This window comes from Acomys russatus, chromosome 2 (genome assembly GCF_903995435.1).
Source record: "Acomys russatus chromosome 2, mAcoRus1.1, whole genome shotgun sequence".
In the NCBI taxonomy this organism is placed as follows: domain Eukaryota; kingdom Metazoa; phylum Chordata; class Mammalia; order Rodentia; family Muridae; genus Acomys; species Acomys russatus.
This window is the reverse complement of record NC_067138.1, coordinates 29277225-29294198: the sequence shown is the minus strand read 5'-3', so window position 1 is coordinate 29294198 and position 16974 is coordinate 29277225. Positions and strand designations below refer to the sequence as shown.

At 39.7% G+C, this 16974-nt stretch overlaps 1 protein-coding gene across 1 annotated transcript in view; it reads left to right on the top strand.

The window, feature by feature from the left end:
* The first annotated feature begins 779 nt into the window (after nt 1–779).
* The window catches only part of LOC127201330 (short-chain dehydrogenase/reductase family 16C member 6), a 35225-nt gene continuing 19030 nt past the window's right edge, over nt 780–16974 (top strand). Inside the window, exons 1-3 of the mRNA XM_051159819.1 lie at nt 780–899; nt 1343–1689; nt 15945–16076. Of these exons, the coding sequence (XP_051015776.1) occupies nt 1369–1689; nt 15945–16076 (453 nt within the window). The 5' untranslated portion in view covers nt 780–899; nt 1343–1368. The remainder of the gene's footprint in view (nt 900–1342; nt 1690–15944; nt 16077–16974) is intronic.

Genomic DNA, 16974 nt, shown 5'->3' with positions numbered 1-16974 from the left:
TAAATTTTCATAGCATTAATAACAACCATGTGAGAGCATTTTTTATCATCATCACTATACCGGGCATTCTGTTGAGGTGCACAGGGTTAAGTTCAGATTGTGTATGTTTCTGTATCTGATGGTTTCTTAAGATGATAGAGTAGGAAAACTAAAGTATTGCAGAAGAAAATTAGCAAAAATCAGGAAAATGTGACCAAATATAAAATTATCTGGTTTTTTCATTTTTTGGATTTTGTTGTTGTTATTGTTGTTGTTGTTGAAAGGTGGCTGTAGGTAAAGGACCCATTAATTCCAAGAACAGCCTACTCTAGTTGTAAAGACCTAGATGACAGTTAGTGACACTTCTGCCCTTGACTAGATATTTGCTGTTTCAGTATAAAATAACACTACTATACTTAGCTTGTGCCTCTCAAGAATTATTATACAAATCAGGTGAAAAGCTATAAAGGCTTTATTTCTAGCACAATATTATTTCCATGTTATTATTAAACAGTTGTCACATGAAAGTACAGTTCTATTAGGTCATTAAGCTTGCCCATTTATGTGCTGGCTAGTTTTTTTTTTTTTTTTTTTTTTTTTTTTTTTTTTTTTTTTTTTGCTCGCTTGTTTTATTTTTGTCAACTTGACACAAGTCATTATCATCTGGTAAAAGTGAACCTCAGTTGACAAGAAAATGCTTCCATCACATTTGCCTGCAGACAAGTCTGAGATTAGTGATTGATGTGGGAGGCCCATCTCAGTGTGCCACCCCTAGGCAGGTGGTTATGAATCATATAAGAAAACTGGCTGAGCAAGACTATAACACCACTCCTCCGTGGCCTCTGCTTCAGTTTCTACCTCACGGTCCTGCCTTTGATTTCTGTCCTGACCTCCCTTCATGACGGACTGTAACCTGTAAGGTAAATTAAATCCTTTCCTCCCTAAATTCCTTTTGCTCATGGTATTTATCACAGCAGTAGAAAGCAAACTAAGACAATTCAGGAGAAAAATGACTGGACCAAGGGCCTAGAGTCTTAGCTTACTTATCATGTAAGGCTGAGTGGGTCACGGCATACAGACTTTATGTCCTTAACTACAAAGCCATTCTGATCATCCATGGCCTACCTATCAATCAGATAATCTGAAAAGGAAGTGTGCTATAAATTAAGATGTTTCTTGATAATATAAAATGCTCTTGTAATCATTTTTATATAATTTACAATTCAGCAGTTTTAAGAATATCTACTAAGGCATATAGTTGAAAGTAATGTCTCAAATATAATACACTTGCAACAAATGATGTTAGACTGTATTGCAGCTGTTGTAACGAAATGGACTTACTAGCTACTTTCCCCCTTATTAGGTCATTGCTTTCTTCAATCAATCAACATGAATGCAGTGGCAGACACAGCCATCTTTTTGGGAAAATTTCTATATTATTTTTTAGAATCTTTAGTTTTCAAGATAATTCCTAAAGGGAAGAAGGATGTTTCTGGAGAGACTGTACTTATAACAGGAGCTGGGAGTGGACTTGGAAGGCTCCTGGCCATGCATTTCGCCAGCCACGGAGCCAACTTAGTTCTCTGGGATATTAATCAAGAAGGCAATCTGGAAACATGCAGGCTGGCCAAGGAAAAAGGTGATGTGAAAGTCTTTGCCTATAAGTGTGACTGCAGCAACAGGAAGGAGGTCTACAGGGTTGCTGACCAGGTGAGCTTACTGTCACTTCTTGCTTTGATACAATGGGGGGGGGGCTGATTTTGTTTTAAGTTCTCCCAAAGATTCCTGTATAGGTACAGTTTAATTCTGTTTGACTTAAGTATGACTCCATAGCCAAAACCAGGACTAGGAGCAGGGCTTGGCCTGGCTTCAGAGCCCAGTGCCACCTGACTGTTTTGCTTAGTGACTCTCTCCCTTCAAAGCCAAGTCCTGTCTGGTGGTGTTGCCTAGCAATTTGCTCAGCGACCTTGGTTGATAGACACTCTGCCAAGCTCCAGATCTCCTGATTTCGTTGTGCAACTTTCACCTTTCTACACCCTGTCTCCACATCTGTGAAGTGAAACGCTAGTGGTTGGCAAGGCTTGGCAAGGTTGGCTATTGTTTCATGACTTTGATGATGCTGAAATCCCACTTCCTCTTACGGCAAGCCTATTGCTGTACTGTGCTTTTTTAACACAGCCTGTAGAGTTTAAGGGGGGAAAATCACTGAGTGTTCAAAAGTTCTTCCCACACTTCACCTGCTCGTGCTGTCTAACTTCACATGGACTGTTTGACTTTACACAGTCCCCTTGGCAGACAACGCGCAATGCTGCATGGAGGGGACCGCCGATGGGAATAGCAGTGTGGTAGGAAGGAGAAGAATGGAAACTGTAGGCAGACACATTCATTGTTGCTTCCACAGAACAGAGCAGGAAAGCTACTTAGTAACCGGATAATTTGAGTGATTTAAAAGGGCTCTATTTCATAGGGACATGGTGGTTTCCTCATCAATGACTTGGACATGTTTGTGGTAGCCATATTACCTCAGAGGTAACCCTGTTAAGGGAAAGAGCTGCACATATAGGATTAATAAGGCACCAGCTTCTAAGCAGAGTCACAAATCTGATTCAAAATGTTTTAACAACCAAGCAAAAATTAAATAAATAAAACTAGCAACCATGCTACCTTTATCTTATTAGTTAGTATTTTTTTTTTAATTGTGTACTTTGTAATTCAATTAACCAACACACCTTGACCTTCTGAAGTGCACTTTGCTACCACACTCCTATTAAACAGAGAAAAAAGCCATGGAGCTCTGAACATGCAGCTTACCCAAGAACACAAGGCAGAAACTTCTAAAATACAGGGTCATGGCCAGGTAGCTAGGAGTCGAAAGGTACATACAGTTTGACCACAGAGTCACCAAGACATTTCTTTGCAATCCAATTTCTATTTGCTGGCTTCAATTTGTGATTTACTCAAAATTACTCATTGAGTTGCCGCACTGTGATGCTTTCTGAGCTTCTTTCTCTCTTCATATTTCTTTCATTTCTTCTTCCTCTTCCTTTGTGTAGGGACCCACAGGATTTGGGGTTTTTGTAACTCGCTAACAGCTGATAACAATGTGGGCATTCTAGCTCCCAGGTTTAATTTTGGTACCAAACAGGGGAAACCAAAGCTAGTCTCATTTTGCAAGAGGAAAAGAAACATGCCAGGAAGAACTCCTAGCAGAATGCTTTCTGGGTGGACTTAATGTAATCTGTTTAGTAACATCTCCTTTCTCAGAACCAGGCCCAAGCCAGTTCAGGTGCCTGTAAAGGCCTTTGCTTCTGTCTCTGGTTATATGTAAACTTCTCAAAGGAACAAAGAACTATCATTTTGCTACATGATCCATGATGAAACAGAGGGAGGGAGAGTAGAAGGAACTTGTCTAGGTCATGTATCAGAAAACTAACGGACTTAAAGTGGCCCTGGAACCAAAGTGGCCCTGGTACCAAAGCACAGGAGCATCATCAGTGAGCTGTGAGCAATGTGAACACCACCCCCCCGGCAACCTTCTCCTGTGCAGGAAAGTGTCATCACCTCCTACACCACCATCCCTGTCTCCCTACAAAGTGTTCTGTTCTGGGTAAATTTTTCTTGGTGTCCAGAAACCATCCTAAAAATTTAGAAATATTTCTCATTAGAATATTTCGGAAATGTTTCTTCTTTGCCACTAACTTGTAAGTAGCATTTTTCCAAGTTTACCAGTCCATCTCAGCTTTGGCTTAACTATAGTTAGTTTTTAAAATTAATTAATTTATTTATTATAACTTATTGATATTACATGCTGATTGTTATCCCCTCATTTGTATCTTCCCTTTCCCACACCTACCCCCCATTTTCCACCTTATTCCCCACTCCTAGACTTCTGACTTGGGGGTCTAAGTTCTCTGCATGTATTGTCCTTTGTTTCTGTAACAGTTTATACAGGGTCCCTGAGTCCAGATCTGCCAGTGTTGATGGTCTCCTTGTGGGGATCCTGAGCCCTCTAGGTCCTTCTATCCCCCCATTCTTCCATAGCATTCTCAGCACTCCACCCAGAGTCCAGCAGCAAGTCCCAGCATCTTTTCCGATTCCCCACTGGATAGAGTCTCCCAGAGGACCTCTAGGCCGGGCTAATATCCCCATGCATGTCTTTCTGAGTCTAGGTTACCTCACTTAGGATGACCATTTCTTGTTCCATTCATTTGCCTACAAATTTTAAGATTTCCTGGAAAGGGGAAGACTTCTCCATTGCTGGTGGGAATGCAAACTTGTACTACCACTTTGGAAATCAATCTGACGCTTTTTCAGAAAATTGGGGATAGAGCTGCTGTAAGACCCAGCTGTACCACTCCTGGCCATATACCTTGAAAGATGCTCCACCATACAACAAGGACATTTTGCTCAACTATGTTCATGGCAGCTTTATTCATAATAGCCAGAATCTGGAAACAACCTAGATTTCTCTCAACCAAAGAATGGATAAAGAAACTGTGGTACATCTACACAATGGAATACTGCTCAGCCATTAAATTGTAGTTAGTTTTTAAGTGCTGGGAAACACAAATACGTTACCTGTAAGACTTTAACAAATGGCAGGCATCATCCTCCACCCTTGAAATGAGTGAAGATTTGGTTAGCATGGCATCATTCCAAAGGGCAGAGTAATTAGCTTTCCACAAGCAGAGGAAGAAAGAATGTTTAATGTCAACATGCAAAGTCAACATATACAGTGAAACACAGTGACATATAATTAAATCCTAGCTATGGCAAGGTTGAGGCAGGAAGATTGTGAGTTCAAACCAAGCCAAAGATATAATCTTGATAATTAAGAAGAATCAATTTACATAAAAGCAAGTATTACTTTTTGTGCCTCCACATTTCATGTGAAGCAATGTTGCTCTCAGGAGCAGTGAGGTTTTTGGCAGGTTCTTAATTTCTCATAGCCTATTTCCTTATCATGAGTAAGGACAATGTCTTTCTTAAATGCCTTCTCTAAGCATAGCAAAAATTAAACCCCATGATCTAGACCCCATCCTGCTGCACTGACTCTCAGATGTAGGGCTTTCTCTTGGAGTGGTGTCAGTAACCATCCATTCCCCCAAAGTGTTTAGAGATTTTTATATGAAAAACTTTACCTCCTTCTCCCCATTTTTGACCAGACATCCCTCACTGGTCTAGGATTGAGCTCTTGTTTACACTTATTGTCACAAATCAGTAAGATGTCCTTTACAAGTTAGTCTTTCATGGATGTTTTCCTTAGACCTACCTTCCTCCAAAGCAGGAGGATGTCTAATCCCAACAGCAACTCAACTCTCCCTCTACTAAGTCACCACTTAGTGTGTGTGTGTGTATGTGTGTGTGTGTGTGTGTGTGTGTGTGTGTGTGTGTGTGTGTACACCGCAGTTTGATACATATCCCAAGTATCTCAACCAACTGGTTGCATATAGCATGGACTAGGAATTAGAAAAGTAAGTATAGGCAATGCTTTTTGTCTGGAGGAAAGAGTAGTCATATCTGCCAAAAGTTTGATTCGGAATACATTCTGTGTGCATGTGTCTGTGTGTGTGTGTCTGTGTGTGTGTGTGTACATATGTGTGTGTGACATTATCAAGTCATTACTTAACCTGTTTCCTGCTCTGCCCCAGCATCAGCTTTATCATTATGATCTACAGAGGTACAATCTGAGACATCATGGTGGGAGAGAGAAACAGTTTGCTTGGTGTTTCCTGGAGTATGCTTTGCTCCAAACAGCACTCATGGCATTTAGTGAGTTCTGCAAGCCAGTGGAGTGGGTTATGTGGGAGGGAAGCAATGAAAATAGCTGTGGCACTTATTAAAAACCCTAGTGGAAGGTAATACTTAGATTAGAAGTAATCTTTGGACAGAGTGCACAGGATCACAGAAGTCTCTGGGCACTGGATCAAATACATTATTGCCTAGGATGCCTTTATTCTAAGCACTGACTTGACCTAGCCAAACAAGAATCAGGAAAATGATGCCTATAGATTAGCCATCAGGCATCCACATGCTGACAGTAAACCTAATGGCTACAAGAAGGGATAGGCTCAGAGAGTGTTCTCAGACTCACAGTCACTAAAGACCAGTAGGTAAGGAAAACCAGAACAACAGATGTGCAAGTAAGGAAACAGGCTGTGCTGGGGCTGTGGACCACTAGCTGTATCCCTAACAACACAGGAGGCTAAAAAATGAGAGGATCACAAGCTCAAGTCCTGTCTGGGTTACAGAGCAAGAGCAACACCTATCTAAGCAACTTCCTGGGCCTCAAAGTAAAAAGGAGGGCTAGTGAAACAATTCAGTAGTAGATTGCTTACCTAGAAGGCACGAGGCCCAGGGTTAAATCTCCATTATCAAAAAAGAAAGGGAGGGAGGGAGGGAGGGAGGGAGGGAGGGAGGGAGGGAGGGAGGGAGGGAGAGAGGGAGGGAGGAGGGAAACTTCCCAATAGATCCTACACCTCAAAGCTTCTTCCATGTTCCAAGAGCACCAAACTGAATACTTTTGGCATACTTTTAAACAACTAATTTTATTTTGAGTTCCTTAAAGCTCTTTCTCTCTATTCCATGCCAATTCCTTCTAACACCCCAATAGCAGATAGTGGAGAAACAAAGCTAGTGGAGAGAGGGGGCACAGTTTTTCTTAGCTACTTCCTGCTGTTTAGGGTTGTGGAGTTCCTTTGGGCAAGTCCAATCCTTGTTCCAGGAGATCTTTAACTTCTTGTCAAACGGTATCAACAGCAACCAGGAGCAGCAGAGGGAGGCACCAGCAACCTTCTTTCTTGGAGCCCATGGCCACTCTTTGCTTCTGGCTTTTATCCCCACTGGCAAAGACCATGCCCCTGCATGAGTTAGTTCACAGATGACAAACATCACATGCTATCTCAGGAGGCAGCTATCAGCTGTGGACAAACTGAAGCAGCCTCCATACCCCACACTTGGGATTAAAACAAAAACATGTTTACATATAAACCAAACCTTCCACAACAGAATACTAACCCTCAGGAGAACTTTCCAGATCTAAAATATAGCAAGCAAGAAGGGAGATATACAAAACTTTTGGAGTCTTAAAAATGTGTTTTATTTCCTTTGGAGGACATATTACATGAGTATGTGAATGTACTAAAATTCACCCAGCTGTACATTTTTGTAATGTCATATGATTGTGGGATTTTCTTACTTTTATTTTCTTTCTAGAAGTTAAAATATAATCATATTATTTTTCCCTTCCCTTTCCTACCTCGAGCCCCTCCTATGCTCGCTCATTTACTTACTGCCTTTCAAATTCATTGCCTCTTTCTTTTTCAGTGTTTTTTTACACAGTGTGTGTGTGTGTGTGTGTGTGTGTGTGTGTGTGTGTGTGTTATAACCAGTTAGGGGCCAGATTCCTTAGTTGTCTATAGATTTTTGTTTAGAGTCAGGGCTCCATGAGCTACCCTCCTTCCATGTTAGTAACATGTCTGTTGGCGTTGCCCTTGCTCAGGTCTTATGTCGGCTGCCATATTGCTGAGATAGATGGTGGGTGTGGCTTTCTGTCATTTCTAAGAGACACATCTCACATCAGACTTTCTGCTCCTTTGGATCTTATGATCTTTCCCTCTTCCTTAATGTTCCCTGAGCCTTAGGTGTATTGCAAAATATCAGCTGGGGCTGAGCACCCCACAACCAGTAGTTCTCTGTATTTTGACCAGGTATGGTGGTTTTTGTAATGGTCTCCATCTGTTGCAAAGGGGAGTTTCTTTCATGCAGGATGAGAACTATTCTTATCTCTAAGTATAAGGATAAATGTTTAGAATGCCGTTAGGTATTACACCAGCTTACTAAAGTGTAGGTTGTGGCTTCTCCTCGGAAGCCCCTGGTAATTGGCTAGGTTTCCAGTACATGGAATGTTTTCTTCCTGCTCAGTGGGCCCTATGTCCAATTAAAGAGTTTTTGGTTACTGACATTTTGCTTACAGGACATTTTGCACTACTGACCATTGTTGTGGCTCTTAGGTACCACAGCTGGGGAGTATTTACTACTGATTGCTCCCTCCCTTGGCAGCTTCCAGTACTATGTAAGCTGGTCTTCAGGGAAGGGAGCTTCCAGGGCAGATCTGGCTCTTATACTCCAGGTCTAATGTCCAGAGTGTATTTTGTCTTCACCAAGAAGATACAAGTGATACAAAGAAGAAAACGGTAAAAATGGGGGATGACTTAAGTTGGGTGCAGGGATGGAAGATCAATACAGAAGAAGATGAAGGAAGGAAGGAAAAAATAACATTAAGGATGTGTTTAAAGGCCTTAACGATTCATTATTTTTATTTATCTAATATTACAAATGATACATTAAAGTATATATAAACATATACAGTTTTTCATTTTTATTTATTATAATTTATTCACATTACATCCCAGTTGTTATCCCCTCTCTCATGTCTTCTGCTTCCCAAATTCCCTCTCCCTCCACCCTATTCCCATCCCCCTAGACCTCTCAGGGCAGAAGCCTTTTTCCCCACTGTTGGGACCATAGCCAGTCAGGTCTCATCAGGATACCTTGCATCCTCTTCCTCTGTGTCCTTGCAGGGTCTCACAGCCAAGGGGAAATGATCAAATCACAGGCACCAGAGTTCATGTCAGAGGCAGTCCCCACTCCCTCCCTCCAACCCTGGAGAATGAGCTGTCCATCAGCAATATCTGAACAGGGGGTCTAGTTTTACTGCATGCATTGTCCTTAGTTGTTGATTCAGTTTGTGCAGACCCTCCTTGGTATAGCTCTGATGGCCTTGATGGTCTCCATGTAGTCAATCCAGAACCCTCCAGGTTCGCCCCCCCCCATCCATCCATAGAACTCTCAGCCCTCAGCCTAGAGTCCAACTGCTAGTCCCAGCATCTGTTCCAAACCCCACTGTGTGGTGTCTCTCAGAGGACATCTATGTTGGGCTAATACCCACTTATAAGTGAGTATACACCATACATGTCTTTCTGTGTCTGGGTTACCTCACTCAGCATGATCATTTCTAGTTCCATTCATTTGCCAGCAAATTTCAAGATGTCCTTGTTTTTAATAGCTGAGTAGTATTCCATTGTGTAAATCTACCACAGTTTCTTTATCCATTCTTCAGTTGAGTGAAATCTAGGTTGTTTCAAGATTCTGGCTATTATAAATAAAGCTGCTATGAACATAGTTGAGCAAATGTCCTTGTTGTATGGTAAAACATCTTTCAAGTATATGCTCAAGAGAGGTATAGATGGGTCTTGGGTAACACTATTTCTAATTTTCTGAGAAAACAGAAATTTCCAAAGTGGTTGTACTAATTTGCACTCCTACCAGCAATAGAGGAGTGTTCCCCTTTCTCCACATCCTCTCCAGCATGTGCTGCCACTAGAGTTTTTGATCTTAGCTATTCTGATAGGTATAAGGTGGGATCTCAGAGTAATTTTGATTTGCATTTCCCAGATGAGCATTTCTTTAAGTGCTTCTCGGCCATTAGAAATTCCTCCATTGAGAATTCTCTGTTAGGCTCTGTACCCCATTTTTAAAATTGGGTTATTTGGTTCAGTGGTATTTAATTTCTTGAGTTCTTTATGTATTTTGGATATTAGCCCTTTGTCGGATGGGGGGTTGGTAAAGATCTTTCCAGTCTGTAGGCTGTCATTTTGTTCTATTGACAGTGTCTTTTGCCTTACAGAAGATTTCAGTTTCATGAGGTCGCATTTGTTGACTGTTGACTAAGCTGTTGGTGTTCTGTTCAGGAAGTTGTCTCCTGTGCCAATAAGTTCAAGACTCTTCCCCACTTTTACTTCTAACAGATTTAGTGTATCTGGTTTTATATTGAGGTCTTTAATATACTTGAACTTGAGTTTTGTACAGGGTGATAAGTATCTATCTATTTGCATTTCTCTACATGTGGACATCCAGTTAGACCAGCATTTGTTGAAAATGCTATCTTTTCTCCATTGTACAGTTTGGTTTCTTTTCAAAACTCAAGTGTCCGTAGGTGTGTGGGTTTATTTCTGAGTCTTAATCAATTCCATTGATCAGCCAGCCTATTTTTATGCCAGTACCATGTCATTTTAATATTGGGGATGAAGATTCCTCCAAAGAATCTTTTATTGTACAGGATTGTTTTAGTTATTTTGGGATTTTTGTTTTTCCATATGAAGTTGAGAATTGATCTTTCCAGATCTGTAAGAATTGTGTGGGTATTTCGATAGGGATTGTATTGAATCTGTAGATTGCTTTTGATAAGATAGCCATTTTTACTATGATGATTCTCCCAATCCAGGAGCATGGGAGATCTTTCCATCTTCTGATATCTTCTTCAATTTCTTTCATCAGAGACTTGAAGTTTTTTCATATAAGTCTTTCACTTGCTTGGTTAGAGTTATGCCAAGATACTTTATATTATTTGTGGCTATTGTGGTGGATGTAGTTTCCCTAATTTCTTGCTCAACCCATTTGTCATTTCTACATAGGAAAGCTACTTTTTAAAAAATTAACCTTGTATCCAGCCACTTTCCCGAAGGTGTTCATCAGATATATCAGCTCTCTGGCAGAATTTTGGGGGTTATATACTCATCAGATATATCAGCTCTCTGGCAGAATTTTGGGGGTTATATACTCATCAGATATATCAGCTCTCTGGCAGAATTTTGGGGGTTATATACTCATCAGATATATCAGCTCTCTGGCAGAATTTTGGGGGTTATATACTCATCAGATATATCAGCTCTCTGGCAGAATTTTGGGGGTTATATACTCATCAGATATATCAGCTCTCTGGCAGAATTTTGGGGGTTATATACTCATCAGATATATCAGCTCTCTGGCAGAATTTTGGGGTTATATACTCATCAGATGATATATCAGCTCTCTGGCAGAATTTTGGGGGTATATACTCATCAGATGATATATCAGCTCTCTGGCAGAATTTTGGGGTTATATACTCATCAGATATATCAGCTCTCTGGCAGAATTTTGGGGGTATATACATATTCTATCAAATCATCTGCAAATAGTGATACTTTGACTTCTTCCTTTCCTGCATGGATCACCTTGATTTCTTTGTTCTGTTATTACTCTAGCTAGAACTTCAAGTACTATATTTAAGGGATATGGAGAAAGTAGGTAGCCTTGCCTACTCTGTGATTTTAGTGGAAGTTCTTTGAGTTTCTCTCCATTTACTTTGATCTTGTCCATCGGCTTGCTGTATATAATCTTTGTTATGTTTAGGTATATGCCTTGTATTCCTGATATCTCCAGGACTTTAAAAATGAATGGGTGTTGATTTTTGTCAAATGCTTTTTCAGCATCTAAGGAGATAATCATGTGGGGTCTTTTCTTTCAGCTTGTTTATATGGTAGACCACATTGATGAATTTTTTTATATTGAACCATCCCTGCATGCCTGGGATGAAACCTACTAGGTCATGGTGAATAATATCTTTGATGTGTTCTTGGATTCATTTTATGAATGTTCCTAAGAGAAATTGGTCTGAATTTTTCTTTGTTGTGTCTTTGTGTAGTTTAGGTATCTAGATGACTGTGACCTCACAGAATGAGTTTGATAATGTTCCTTCCATTTCTATTCTGAGGAATACTTTCAAGAGTATTCATATTAGCTCTTCTTTGATGATCTGGTAGAAACCATCTAGCCCTGAGCATTATTTTTGGTTGGGAGACCTTTGGTGACTGCTTCTATTTCTGCAGGACATATAGGACTTTTTAGTTTGTTTACCTGATGTTGATTCAACTTTGGTAAGTGGAATATATCAAGAAAAGTGTTCATTTCATTTAGATTTTCAAATTCCGTGGCATATAGGCATATGAAGTAAGACTTAGTGATTCTTTGGATTTCCTCGGTGTCTGTCATTATGTCTCTCTTTTCATTTCTGATTTTAATTTGGTTAGTGTCTCTCTGCCTTTTAGTTTGTTCGCTAAGGGTTTGTCTATTTGTTGATATTCTCATAGAACCACCTCTCAGTTTCATTGATTCTTTGAATTGTTCTCTTTGTTTCTAATTTATTGACTTCAGCCCTGAGTTTGATTCTTTCCAGTAGTCTACTCCTCTTGGGTGTGTCTGCTTCTTTTTTTTCCTTCCTAGTGATTCCATGTGTGCCATTAGGTTGCTCATCTGAGTTGTTCTAATCTCTTTATGAAGGCACTTAGTGCTATGAACTTTCTCTTAGCACTGCTTTCATTGTGTCTGATAAGTTTGGGTATGTTTTACCTTCATCTTCAGTGAATTTTAGGAACTCCCTAATTTCTTTCTTTATTTCTTCCCTGGCCCAGTTGTCATTGAGTAGAGAGTTGTTCAGTTTCCATGTGTGTGTGTAGCCTTTTTGTTATTTCTGTTGTTGTTGAGGTCCAGCTTTAGTCCATAGTAGTCTGATAGGATACAAGGTATTATTTCACTCTTCTTGTATCTGTTGAGGCTTTCTTTGTAGCCTACTATATGGTCAATTTTGGAGAAAGTTACATGAGTTGTTGAGAAAAAATATAATATTTTGTGTTTGGGTGAAAAGTTCTCTAGATGTCTGTTAGGTCCATTTGATTCATGACATCTGTTAGTGTCATTATTTCTTGGTTTAGTTTTTGTTTCATTGACCTATCATTTGGTGAAAGGGGGTGTTGAAGTCTCCTACTATTAATATGAAGAGAGTGATGTGTGGTTTAAGCTTTATTAATGTTTCTTTTACAAACGTGAGTACTCTTGTATTGGGAGCATTAATGTTCAGAATTGCGATGTCATCTTGGTTGAATTTTCCTTTGGTGAGTATGAAATGTCCTCCCTCATCTCTTTTGATTAATTTTGGTTGAAAGTCTATTTTATTAGATATTAGAATGGCTATTCCAGCTTGTTTCTTGTGTCGGTTTGCTTGGACGACCTTCTTCCAACCATTTACTCTCAGATAATGTCTATCATTGAGTTTGAGGTTTGTTTCTTGTATGCAGAAGAATGTTGGGTCTTGTATATGCATCCATTCTGTTAATCTGTGCCTTTTTATTGGAGACTTGAGACCATTGATGTTGAAAGAAATTAATGATCAGTGACTATTAGGTCCTTTGATTTTGATGTTGGTTGTGATAATGTGTTTGTGTTCTTGTCTAATTTTTTTTCTAAAATGAAGTTATTTCTTTCCCATATTTTCCTGGGTGTAGTTAGCCTCCTTGGGTTGGAGTTTTCCTTCTAGTATCTTCTGTAGGTTTGGGTGTGTGGGTAGGTCCTGTTTAAATTTGGCTTTGTCATAGAATATCTTGTTTTCTCCATCTTTGTTTATTGAACATTTTGTTGGGCATAGTAGTCTGGACTGGCATCTGTGATCTCTCAGGGCTCACATGACCTCTGCCCAGGCTCTTCTGTATTTTATGGTCTCTGTTGAAAAGTCTGCTGTGATTCTTATATATTTGTCATTGTATGTTACTTGGCCTCTTTCCATTATCACTTTTAATATTTTTTTCTTTGCTCAGTACATTAGGAGTTTTGATTGCATGTTGCAGGAAGATTTTCTTTTCTGGTCTACTCTATTTGGTAGTCTGTAGGTCCCTTGAATTTTTATAGACATTCCTTTCTTTAAATTTTCTTCTATGACTTTGCTGAAAATATTTTCTGAGCCTTGGAGCCAGGTATCTTCCCTTTCCTCAATTCCTATTATTCCTTAGGTTTTGTCTTTTCATGGTGTCCTTAATTTCTTGGATATTTTGTATCAGAAATTTTTTGATTTAATACTTTCTTTGATGGTTGTATCAAATTCTTCCATTGTATCTTCTACATCTGATATTCTTTCCTTCATTTCTTGTATTCTGTTGACATCTGTACTTCCTGCTTTTTACTCTAAGTTCTCTGTTTTGAGAATTTCTTCAGTTTGTGCTTTCATTATTGTTTTCATTTTCATCTTCCAATCTTGAACCATTTTATTCATTCCCTTCACTGAATGTTTGCATTATTCATGAATTTCATACAGTGATTTATTCATTTCCTTTCTATTGGCCTCTTTTATGGCCTAAGGGCCTCAACCTGTTTGTGTTGGTTCTGGTACCTTAACAATTAAACTTTATTCTGGATTTATTAAACAAAAGTATCTTTCTTACAACTCAACTAGCCTAAACAGGAGGGAAAATGATTAAAAAGAACAAAACTAGAAGCTTCTGAGTACCAGTTCTGCTGCATGAATCTCTTGACATAATTCTCTGGGCTTCTCCTCCACTAGACAGAAGAAGTCCACACACTCCAGACTAGAACTCCAGCCTCTTCTCCTCCTGCTTCCCATGCCATGGTCAGAAACCTCTGATCTCTCTCACTCCATTTCCCCAAAGTCTTTTTTCTCCTAATCAATGGTCCTTTTTGCAATACAATACCCCTTGGCAGAGTCACAGGAGCCTGTCTTTTGTCTTGGGCTGAAACTTCCTCTCTCTCTGAGTCTACCTAAGATCTTTAGCTCAGTGGGATCTCAGTGCAGTCAAGGCATCCAAGACTACTTTCACCTTGGGCCCAGCCTAAGATAATGCCACATTCCTTCCACATGTTTCACTGTATCTTCTTGTATTTCCTTATGGGTTTTATTCATTTCCTCAATTATCATCTTCATCAGGAAATATTTGAGGTCATTTTCTTGTGTCTCAGTTGTGTTAGAGTGTCCAGGGATGATTACATTTGGGATAACTGGATTCTGGAGATGCCATATTATTTTGGCTTTTGTTGTTTGTGTTTTTATGCTGGTCTTTAATCATCTGGCTGATTGGCTGGCATTGTGTAGTAGTCTCTGGTGTCCTTCACTGGCTTTTGAGAGCAGCTCATAGGTGAGTGGCTATGGGTTGAGACCCCTCACATGTGGAGATCAGAGAATCCTTCTGTGGATCAGTCTTGTGACCTGAGGTCAGATCTACCTGTATTTCACACCATGGTATCACCTCTTGGCAGGGAGACTCAGACACTGGTGTTTTGTGGCCCACAGTTCACTCTAAGACACAGAGCATAAGTGCTGCACATCAGCAGGCATGTGACTAGACTTTGGAGACTGAGCCCATGCCTGCATGGACCTGGGAACTTGCTGTGGATTGGCCAGATGAGCTAAGGTCAGATTTCTTGTGTTTTGGACTGTGGGGTCTCCTCTGGCCTAGAAGACTCAGATAATTGTGTTTTATGACCCACAGTTCAGTCTGATACACAAGCACAGGTGCTTCACACACACCTTTAGGGACCCAAGGACTTTTCTGTTGATTAGCTGGGTGACCTGAGGCCAAATCTACCTGTGTTTCACATTATGTGGTCCCCTCTCACCTTGGAAATACCAGCACTGGTATTTTGTAGCTCTTAGTTTGGTCCTTCATCACTGTGCAGTCACTGCTGTCCTGCTGATGAGACACAATGTATGATCATCACTGGCATCTTGGATCCTCCTCAAACATATGTAGTTTAAATAAAGTGAAGTCACTTGGGCTAAACATCCTCCCAGCATGAACTATAGAGTACCTAACAAAAACCCCAGTACCAGACATGAAAATCCCCTTTCAAATTGTTAATCAGAGGAATCCGAGAGACTCTCAAAACCATGTAAGATGCTGCTGTGCCCTTGCTTGCACAGAGGAAATCACATTCTTTAAGCAAAATTCCCAAAGTACTTTCAAAAAGTATAACTGATCATAAGATTACTTTTAAGTTGATGGATTTCTTTATGAAAATCAGGAGCAAAATACGTAGTTTAAAGGAAATAATAGTCAAGTATGTTCAAACATTGGTATTGCTAAGTGATTTCATGGTTGTGAGACTATCGTAGACTCTCCATTCACAAGCACCTATAGCTACAGTGTCACTATGCAATTTAATCTGGGGCTACCTTTATCTGTCATTGACAACTATGCGTTCCACAACTGTACTTGAGTAAAACAATGGAAAAAATGTGACTTAGGAAAGTAAATATCAAAAATTCAATACTTCAATTGATGTCACATTTCTCTTCTGTCTAGGTTAGAGAAGAAGTGGGTGATGTCACCATTCTCATTAATAATGCAGGTATTGTAACAGGGAAGTCCTTCCTTGATATTCCAGATCACATGGTTGAAAAATCATTTCTTGTCAATGCCATCTCTCACTTCTGGGTAAGTCTCTCTTTTGTTTTTAATTAGTGGTGATAAGGATTCTATGCATTTCTAGAAGCAACTGTTTCATCATTTGTCAATAATTATTCCCTTTGTTTTCTGTTGATATCTTCAGGGAGTCTTACCCTCACCAGGCTCTACTCTACCTGGCCTAGATTAGCTTTCCTGGTCTTGCTTTACCCCAAATTCTCAGGGACATCTCTAACTGACTTTGACAATGAAAATGTTCTCTACTTGCTTCCTAATATGGTAACAATTTAAAACATGACTGATGGGAATAAAGAGCTAAACTCTTACTTTTATGCTCCTTAATAATAATAATATATAATTTATAACAAATAATGTACATTTAACTGGCCGCAAATGCCTAGAGGCTAATGCCTTGGACATTACCATTGTACAGAATGGGTAAGAGACTGGAGGAATCTGGGATTACCAAAGTTCTTTCCATGTGGAGGGACTACACTTGTGAAAGAAAATAATCACAATGCACAGTAACTGCTGGTGCATTCAGGGTACAGAATGTTCTAGTAACGTTCCCCAAGGCCATTGATAATATGGAATAGCAGAGCCTCAATCCTTTTTGTCTCTGAGAGACCTCAGAAAGGATTTGTGTTTATGTTTCCTAAATCCTACTTACTGCCACTCAAAAGTTTTGCAATCTTTATAATCTTCCTTAGTCACAGGAAGTAGTAGGAAATCACACTGGAGCCCATAGATTTATTCCAGTTAATAATAATAGAACAATTAACACAATGCTTGCATGCATAAACATTTCTGCAAGCTATTGCTTTCCTTCCTCGTATCACCTCATCCAAAGCTTTATGTCTTGGATGATAGTAAATGTCATGTTTATAGATGAAACGAGTACCTACACACTCCTAATCAATCACACTAC